At 44.9% G+C, this 10,262-nt stretch overlaps 1 protein-coding gene across 1 annotated transcript; it reads left to right on the top strand.

Annotated features, from left to right (window-relative positions):
* The first annotated feature begins 3,555 nt into the window (after nucleotides 1–3,555).
* On the top strand, nucleotides 3,556–9,855 carry GPR135 (G protein-coupled receptor 135). Its single transcript, XM_019725820.3, has one exon. It carries the CDS (start codon nucleotides 3,716–3,718, stop codon nucleotides 5,165–5,167), a length of 1,452 nt encoding a protein of 483 aa, XP_019581379.3. The 5' UTR covers nucleotides 3,556–3,715; the 3' UTR covers nucleotides 5,168–9,855.
* Nucleotides 9,856–10,262: the final 407 nt, after the last annotated feature.

Genomic DNA, 10,262 nt, shown 5'->3' with positions numbered 1-10,262 from the left:
CACTAATGTTTTCCATTCATTCTCTATCAAATTCTGTGGTAAAGAAATCACTAACTTACTAATGACTAAGACATTTTCTACAGATTAGGGAGATTTGCAGTCTTTTTTTAAAAATAAAAACAGACCACTATTTTCTCTCCAAATTTCACAAGTCACATGGATTTGGGAAAAAGATGCATAGTTTAAAAGTTACATTTTATAGTATTTTACAATGTGCCACACACACACAGACAGACACACACACACACACAGACAGACAGACACACACACACACACATACACATCTTCTACTTTAATGAAGTATACCATGGAATGTGTATTATTATCCCATGACTACAAAGAGCAGAAAGTTTTTCATCAGTGATGTTGTTTAGAATTGTCAGCACATGATAATAAAAACCAGACAGTCTTTTAGTTAATTTTATTATTATTTTAAAATTGTCTACAGACAGTGCACCCCTTATCAACTGAACCAGGGCAGACCACTTTTTCTGCCCTGCCCATGGTGTGCCACTGTTTTTATCCCACTTACAGATATGAGGGAAATGCAAGTCAGACATATTAAATAACTCTCCTAAGGTCACATTAAAGGCTGTGAACCTAGGACTTCTGACTCCAAGTCCAGTATTGTCCTACTATAGTTCCTCCACTTCAGATAGGACAGACGGAGCTTGTTCTAGGATATAGTACTCGAACAAAAATGTTATATTTCTTGAACATTAAAAAATAGATATTGCCTAAATCTTCCTAAATTCTAATCCAAACCGGACACACTCTTGCAATAATATTCATTCCTTCTGTACTTCGCCCCATCTCTCTTGGAGTCAAAAACACGAAGGAAATTAATTCTTCCTCCTCTCTACTTTATGTGTCTAATCAGTCACAAAGCCCTGTTGACTCTATCTTCTAAATATTGCTCACATTTATCCCTTCCCATCCTTGGTAAGGGTTTTGCTTCATCGATTAACCTCTTTCAAGAAACCTCCTTCCCCTCACTGGTTCCTTCCTCTGAGTATTGAAATGTGCTCATCATAAACATAAACGACACAAGCATCCTTTGTCCACCTTCCAGCTTTAGCTCGCTGTCACCCCTATTTCCTTCCCTTTGTAGTCAGGCTTCTAGATTCCGGACGCTTCTGATCACTGGGCACATTTTCTCATCTTCCTTTTTGCTATTCAACTGTTGCAATCTGGTTTCTGCCTCATTGCTTTTTGGAAATTGTGCTTGATCTAACTGTCAGATCTGATAGTCACCCACGGGTTTATGCAATCCATGGTGGACCCTGCCGCTTGTTCCTGGCAGGCAGTTGTGATACAGTTTAGAGCAGAAACCTCCATTCCCTTGGTGCTGAGCTCAGCCACAGGCCCACTCACTGAGGCTCTCAAGGCCAGTAGATTAGTACCCAGTTCCCATTAGTACCTACTGAATGCTGCATCGTGTGGGCCCAAGTCCATCTCCTCTTCACCAAGAACTTGCAATGCATTTTGCCACAAGGCCTTTAGACTCCATAAGACTTGGGGCACCCTTTTCATCAATCCTCAAAACCCACAAATTCCATAACATCCCTCCTAGGACAATGCTTCTCATCCTTCAATGTACGTATGAATTGCCTGGGGATCTTTAAATGCAGATTCTCATGTATTAGGCAGGGTGAGGGCCATTTCTGACAAGCTCCTAGGTAATGCTGATGCTGCTGGTAGGAGGACTACCATTTGAAGAGCAAAACTTTCTAACCAATCTATTTTAATTACCCATTTGGGCCCAGGCTTTACAGGTGAGTCTTCCCTACCTGGCAACTGCTTTTATCTTTGAAATACATGAAAAGCCTGTTAGCTCCTCACCTGGAGGAAAAGACTGGCTGTTAGAATACCTTTTGTAATTTGAACTCCCCCTATCCTTCAATAAATTCCTTTTTTGCTTCAGTGAGACAGTGCCCTGTTTGTATTGCTTATATCTAAAGTACCCAATCCATACACTGCCTTCTTAAAAATCTCTTCTCTCCACTGTAAATGCTTTAATGCAGACTCCTTCATTTCTCCCCTGTGCTATTACAATGTCTTTTGTTAACTGGTCTCTCAGTTGCCAGATTCTCCTCCTACAGTCACTCAAAAAATAACTTTTTGTGTATCTAGCAGCCTTCCAGTGTTAAGTGTTAGAAATCTAATTTAAAAAATCATACAAAGTTCTTGCCATCACAGAACCTATAGTCTACAATGAGAGGCAAGTAATGCTTACTCATAAAAACATAATTATGGGCAGTGGTATGCCCTACAAGCCAAGGAAGGCTTCCCCTGAGACTAACACCCATGTGGATATGGGGATGCAAGGGAATTGGGGAAGGAGGTGGAGTTTTCCAGGCAGAGGGGAAAGCAAGTGCAAATGCCCTCAGATGGGAGTCTTAAGGAACTCACAAAAGGCCAGTGTAACTGGGGTGGAGCACAAAAGAAGGAACGTGACCCCAAATGAGACTAGAGAGGAAGCAGATGTCAAATCATACATTGCCTTGTAGGAAATATTGAGGATTGGGGCCCTTATCCTAATTTAAATGGAGAAAGCCATTAGAGGGGTTTAATAAGTGGACATGATCAAATTTATTTTGTTTAAAAGAGCATTCTACCTATCGTGTAGAGTAGGGGCTGGATGTGGGAAGTTGACAGCAGTAGTCCAAAGAAGAGAGAATGAGAGCTAAGATTCAGGTGTAGGATAAAATGATGGAGGAAGTGAATGGATACAAAGATATTTAACAACTAAAATTCCCAGGGCTTGGTGATTGGACATGGGCTGGTGGTGAGGAAGAGGAATTCATCTAAAAGAAACACTGTTGGCTTGTAAACTAGATGAAAGGTGGTGCAATTTTCTGAGATACATATCCTGTATCAGAATCACCTACGGGGTTTAGATTCATGGGCCCATCTTCAGTAATCCTGGGAGTCAACCAGTGAATGTGCATTTTAACAAGTGCCCTACATCAGTGGTATTCTAAGTGTGGTCCTCAGATTAGCAACACCATTACCGCCTGGGAACTTGTTAGAAATGCAAATTCTAGGACAGGACCCCAGACCTACTGAATCTGAAACTCGGGGGTTGGGCACAGTCACTTGTGTTTTAGGAAGCCCTCTCTGTTGCATGCTCAAGTTTGAGAACACCTGGTTTAAATTATTCTGCCCCTCGAATTTAAGATCTCCGGATTTGGATCGTGTCTTCACTTCAGGTTCTCGACTCCTTCCCTACTTGCACATGCCAGAAACACTCACAGAGAACAAAGCATCTCCCCAAAAGGCCTCTCTGTAGGGCATTTGTATCTAACAAGAAAGAGAGCCTGAGTATGAACCCTGGTTGAATTTGGTCATTTACATGACAGCCCACTCCCGCTTTATCTGGCCACGCAGTGGTCCCCGAGAAGGCCGACTTGAGGCACAGGCCCTACGGCCGAGCCACCTCGGAGAGGGGTAATGTAGTGCGTCGGCTTTTCGTAAAGTACTTGGCCGGCGTCCCGCCCCGCGCTCCTGCGTAAACACGCGGTTCCCTCGGCAACGCCTGAAACCCACGTCAAAGGTTCCGCCAGGTCCCGGGCGACTGCCACCCCTCCGGCGGTGCCCGACTCCCGGCAGCGGCCTCTCTCCCCAGCCCGGAGCCACCCTCCGGCTTGCGGCCGCCTCCCCTAGTGCGGGATGAGCAGACCCGCGGCCGCCGCCGGGCCGCCCGCCAGTGACCATGGCCTTGTCGGGCAGCCCACACCCCGGCGCCCCCTCCCCGGCAGGCACACCTGGCGGGACTTCCTCCGAGGTGACCGGGGCAGCCGGGCTATCCTTGAGCACCGTGGCTACCGCGGCGGCCGCGGCGCTGGGGAACCAGAGCGACGGGAGCGGAGGCGACAGCACTGGCGCCTCGGCTGGCGGCGGCCTGGGCCCGCACGGGGCGACCGGGGCAGCGGGGAGGCCGCCGCTGGGCCCCGCGGCGGCGCCGCTGCTGTCGCACGGGGCGGCGGTGGCGGCCCAGGCGCTCGTCCTCCTGCTCATCTTCCTGCTGTCTAGCCTGGGCAACTGCGCGGTGATGGGGGTGATTGTGAAGCACCGGCAGCTGCGCACCGTTACCAACGCCTTCATTCTGTCCCTGTCCCTGTCGGACCTGCTCACGGCGCTGCTCTGCCTGCCCGCCGCCTTCCTGGACCTCTTCACGCCGCCCGGGGACTCGCCACCCGCCGCCGCCGCGGGTCCCTGGCGCGGCTTCTGCGCCGCCAGCCGTTTCTTCAGCTCGTGCTTCGGCATCGTGTCCACGCTCAGCGTGGCCCTCATCTCGCTGGACCGCTACTGCGCCATCGTGCGGCCGCCCCGGGAGAAGATCGGTCGCCGCCGCGCGCTGCAGCTGCTGGCGGGAGCTTGGCTGGCAGCCCTGGGCTTTTCCTTGCCCTGGGAGCTGCTCCGCGCGCCCCGGGAGCCCCCGGCGGCGCAGAGCTTCCATGGCTGCCTGTACCGGACGTCCCCGGACCCCACGCAGCTGGGCGCGGCCTACAGCGTGGGGCTGGTCATGGCCTGCTACCTGCTGCCCTTCCTGCTCATGTGCTTCTGCCACTACCACATCTGCAAGGCCGTGCGCCTGTCGGACGTGCGCGTGCGGCCCTTGACCACCTACGCGCGCGTGCTGCGCTTCTTCAGCGAGGTGCGCACGGCCACCACCGTGCTCATCATGATTGTCTTCGTCATCTTCTGCTGGGGGCCCTACTGCTTCCTGGTGCTGCTGGCTGCCGCCCGGCAGGCCCAGGCCACGCAGGCCCCCTCGCTCCTCAATGTGGTGGCTGTCTGGCTGACCTGGGCCAATGGGGCCATCAACCCTGTCATCTATGCCATTCGCAATCCCAACATTTCGATGCTCCTGGGACGCAACCGGGAAGAGGGTTACCGGACTAGAAATGTGGACAGTTTCCTGCCCAACCAGGGCCCGGGCCTGCAAGCCAGAACACGCAATCGCCTTCGAAACCGCTATGCCAACAGGTTGGGGGCCTGCAGCAGGATGTCTTCTTCCAATCCGATCAGCGGGGTAGGAGGGGATGTGGCCTTGTGGGCTCGCAAAAATCCAGTTGTACTTTTCTTCCGGGAAGGGCCACCTGAGCCTGTGATAGCAGTGGCTAAACAACCTAAATCCGAAGCCGGGGATACCAGCCTCTAAGAAGGGTTGGGATGCAGAGCTTGTGAAGGCAAATTTTTAACTGCTTCGTTGAATGATACAGGATTCTGGGGAGAATCGTGCATTTCAAAAAGCCAAACACTGAAAAAAGAGACAGAGGGAAGCTTACCACTTCCCCCAAACAACATACAAGACAATGTCTCCTTCAAAAGTGCCAAAAGGAATGTAAAATGCAGATTAAAACAATCTTAAACCACTCAACCAAGCATTGTGAACTGTAAGTGCCCAAAAAAGACTAAAATAAAATTCACAATTACTGAAAAGCTCATATTACAAGAATCACACTGTGAAACAAACAAAAAAAATCATTGAATGCAATCGGTATTTGTTCAAATACATAGTTTCAGGAAAGAATGGAGACCTTCAGAATTGCTTGAAGTCCCCCCTAAGTCACCAGCATTCAACAAAACTTCAAATTTCTAGAACTTGCGCCTCTGAACTTGCACATATTTTGGGTGCTTAGGTTACGAGCGGAAAATTCTTATCCTTAACACACTTTGGTGCACTTTCTCCACACCCCACTCCTCTGAAATCTTTGTGGGAAATTTTAAATTCATATCCCATTTAAAACCATTTTAAGATTTTGAAAAGGTTTATTACTACAAAATTCAAACACCTGAAGTATGAAAATAAAGTATTCCAAGATTATAATTAAAAATTAATGTTCTTCCCTCAAAATTATTGGCTTTGGCAAACTTTGAGGCTTAACCCTTACTCTGACATGCTATTTTTGTTTCTAATAATTTGGGGGATACCACTCTCAGAATGCTTTCACATTTTTAAAAAATAACTTTCGTAGTAGAAAATCTTTGTCTTTTGAGGTAAATTGATTTTTGGATGCAGCCAAAAATGTAATTTGAAGTCAAGTTGATTGCATCAGGTGAGTAATGGCACTTTTTTATATGTATACTAAAATGAGAGCTCTATAAAGTAACAAGATTTCACTTTGTTATGTGGTTTTTAACTAACTGAAGATGTTTCCTAAGAGGAATTCTAAAAGTATTTTGAGAAGTGGCCCCGTTCTTGGAATAAGCATAGAGTTTTCCAAGAGGATCATACTCTCCTATATTTGGAAGTTTGGTTACATTTTTAAAAATAAGATCATTGATTTATAGACATGACTTGCCTAAAGTAATGTAATCTTTATTAGAAAGGGAGAATAGGTATAGAATTATTATATTTATTAGGATATTAATTAGTCAGAAAGGAACTTCAAGCTAGAAATATCTGCAGAAAATGTGTAAAACAAAGATGCTTTTTTAAAAATACAAAAGCAAAATTCAGGATTTGTGTATGTATAATTTCTCACATTAAATGCCACTGTATACTTAGAATTTTATGAGATGTTTTCTCTTTTCTTTCCTCCATCTTGCCACTCTTGTCTTTGATATTTCACAGCCTTAATTGAATAAGTACTTTAAACTAGATGTGAAACATCAACTAACATATAAAGATTTCAATGTGAAATAGCCACCCTTTTTCCTTGTAAAGTATTTAAAGATGTTTATTGTATTTAAATTTTTCTATGATAGGTGGGTGTATGTCATTTTGTAATCAAAGATGGGAATATATGATTCATGTCAGAGCAAAAGATGTTTTAAGTTTTCTTTTTCTCAAGGCATCATCACAATCAGAAGTTGATAAATTATCTGTATATATGTTGCTACACTCAGTGTAGAACAAAGTAGATGAGATAATCTCTCCTCTTCAGTCAGTACTTGTTATACACAGACTTAATGGAGCTGAACAAACATTTAACAACTATCTACAGTATTTGCCTGTTAAAGGCGAAAAAGTTGTATGTTTTTTTTAACATTGTAAGAAAATGGAAATCATGTCTGGATTTAGGGAGAAATGATGAAGTCTTCCAGTTATGAAAGTTATCACAAAATAGGGATTCAGTGAACAAAAAGCAGAAAAAGAGTTAGAAATCTTAGGGGAAGGAGGCGAGCACATTGCAAAATAGGGTATTGCCTGGGACACAGAATTGAAGAAAGGTATTTAATAAACGTGTAATAACTAAATATGACATGGAATAAACCTGCCTGGTGAGTGGAGGGAGCATCTGAGAGATTCAAAGTGACAAGTGGTGGCATGAAGGACTTTAAGGCAGAAAAGAAATTCCCCCCTAACTCTTGGTAGGGAGTGGTAGGAAGGTTAGGAAAGGGATGGCTCGGGGAAGAGACCGTTCTGTTAATGACTCTGAGAGTTATGATCAGCAAGAAGAATAGGAGGGGAAAAGAGAAAGTTGTCAATAAGTTACTGAACAATTGAGAGTGTTGTGTGTGTTTATTTCAAGGCTGTACAACTAGTCAGTGATAGAACTAGGATTTGAACCACAGTCTCTCTGGCCTCAGAGCCCTGTGTTACCTTCTCTACCTTGTGTTGTCCACACAAAGGTCAATGGATAGGGAAACTAAGGATGAGAAGTTGCGGTACTGTCGTCACTGTCATCATCATCATCATCATCATCATCATCATCATCATCATCATCTACTGTTTTTATTTCCTGCTTTACATAGGGCAACTTCCTGGGTACTAAGGCCACTAAAAGGTAGAAATCATAGTACCTGCCTTAAGAAGGCTTGTAGCTTGAGGACTTTATAGAAATTGCCCGTAATCGGGACTCTTTAATTTACCTGTGGGGAAGAAAAGGTGCAGCATTTGCAGAAGTGATTATCAAAGGAGATGGATTTGGAAGCAAAAGACTTGTAGATGAAGGCCAGCTACCAATCTGGTTTAGTTTAAATACTCAGAGACAAAAATTAATCACAGGAATAAAAGATGAAGAAAGACTGACTCTCCAATAAATATAAGACTTAGGCCTTTCCTCATGCTGAGTGAGTACACAGTTTTAGGGGATTTATGGGAAAGGGGGGAAGAGAAGCTATGAAATACTGGGATGTGTTAAATATGGCATAATACATAAAGGCCAGAATGTAATCCTTCGTATCTCATTCTGCTCCCAGCTTGAGTATTTCCTTTGAATTACAATAACAGCAACAAGTCATATTCAGCATAGTACATACATGAGGTCGTTTAATCCTCAAAGCAACCCTCTGAGCGGGTGCTGTTGTTATCACTCCTTCCCCCACTTTACAGATGAGAAAACTGAGGCACAAAGGTGCTATGTAATTTGCTTGAAGTCACACAAGGAAGGAGGTGCTAGACATAAGATTTGTACCTGGCAGATTGGTGCCAGAAGTCCTGTCTTATCCACTGCATTGTACTGCCCCTCTAATTTGTAAGACAATGGGAAATCTGGAAAAGAGCCAGAGACGATAAAAACAATAATCAAAGGGATAGGAAAATACATATCACAAAATTTAAAAGAAAGGATTTGTTTAATTTGGAGAACAGCTATATAATATGTGTGTTTTAAAAATATATGAAGAGATTCTTAGCAATTATTTATAGATATAATCCCAGCCCTGAATTACCCCAATCATCTGTCTTCTCTATTCCTGCTTCAGGGCAGCGGAACACAAATGGAGAAAAATTATAAAGTCAGATCAATTAGTACCCTCTGCGCCTAGAATCCATAACCTCACCTGGGCCCTCCACCCTGCCCCAAAACCTGAACCTCTTTTCTTGTCAGCTCACTCCTTCTGCCCATTTTAGTGACCCTTCAAACTTTCTGACTCAAACTTTTAACTGACCCTCCCCTCTTGGAAGATAACCTTTGCTCCTGCTTCACCAAGAAAATAGAAGCTATCAGACACATATATCCTCATATTTTAGCCACCAACGCTAACAAACTAAACTGGATTTGTATCAGTTCTCATCTCTGTCTTTCCAGTAGTAAAGAAACTAGTCGCCTCTCCAGCCTCAGGAATCTCATGCTGTCAATTATTTCCTTTCCCCGGTATCCTTAGCCTTTCCAGCTGAACCAAATCCCTTCCATGAGCACTTCAGCATGCTCTACGCTCTCACTTACAAGGGAAAAAAAGCTTCTGTCCCTCCACCCCTTTTCTCTCCCTCAGCTCCCTCCCTTCAACTAACCCTGTCAAAAGAATTGCTTGCACTTTTACAGCTGATCTTTTACAGCTTGCACTTTTACAACCTAATCCAAGGTTTTCATGGTGTAAGAAAGTCATTTTTATGCAACTCAATTTTTTCCTACTCCCCTATTCCGCCAGATGGCAGAAACTTAAGATGGCAGCATCCAGGTTCCAGGGGATTATTTAGCACCAAGGCAGTGGTGAGCATGCGTCTTCAGCGGTCATCCATCTGTAGGGGCACCCGCTCAGCATCGATCAATCTGTCTCCTGCCACATCCACCACTTGCTGTGTGATTAGCCCCACTCAGTCCAAGAGGACCTAGCTCTAACATTAGACCACTTGAGATTCCTCTTATGGAATGGCAGTGAGGAGCTCTGTGGACCCACTCCCCAGTGGAACAAGTGTAACTGGTGAAAATTATTTAAAAAGCAACTATTTGAAGTCTCTGGAAATTGTCCTAAGAGCATACAGCAAATGAAGAAACATTTACTCGAACTGTATTATAACTCAGTAAAAACAGCAGGAATCAATGGAATTTGAATTATAATCCACTCCCTCTCCCGGCTCCCCACTCAGTGTGTCAGAAGCTCCACTTCAGGTAAGTACAGCAAATAGCATGGGGCTCCCTCTTTCTCCATTTCCAAGTCAACGACTGTCCTCCTCCTGGGAGGAGGAGGCCTTGAAAACTTCTCATCTTTCCAGGTTCAAGTGGCAGAGGCTAAAGCCCAGGTGACTGTAGCCAAGAGGATGGGGATTCTGGAAATATACTAAATATCTACTTAGTTTTCTCCTTAGTCCTAGGATGTAGCTCTTCTTTTAGGGCATCACTTTCATTCCCAAGGTGCAGTCTTTCCATTGTCTTAGATGAATGCCCGAGGTACTCAGTGAAATCTCTCCATTCTGGTTGGACTGTAACTCCAGCATCATCCCATCCAATGTCATTTCAGGAATCTCTGTTCATCTTCCAGCCCCTCTCTCCTGGACCTCATGGCAATTTGTTCTACACATGCACAGCTCAGCTCTATTCCAAAGATCTATGGGGGAACCCCCATGCAGACTTCTGTCTCCATCACGT

This window comes from Rhinolophus sinicus, chromosome 3 (genome assembly GCF_057876585.1).
Source record: "Rhinolophus sinicus isolate RSI-liver-muscle chromosome 3, RSI-T2T, whole genome shotgun sequence".
NCBI lineage: Eukaryota > Metazoa > Chordata > Mammalia > Chiroptera > Rhinolophidae > Rhinolophus > Rhinolophus sinicus.
This window is presented reverse-complemented; position numbering and strand designations above follow the sequence as displayed.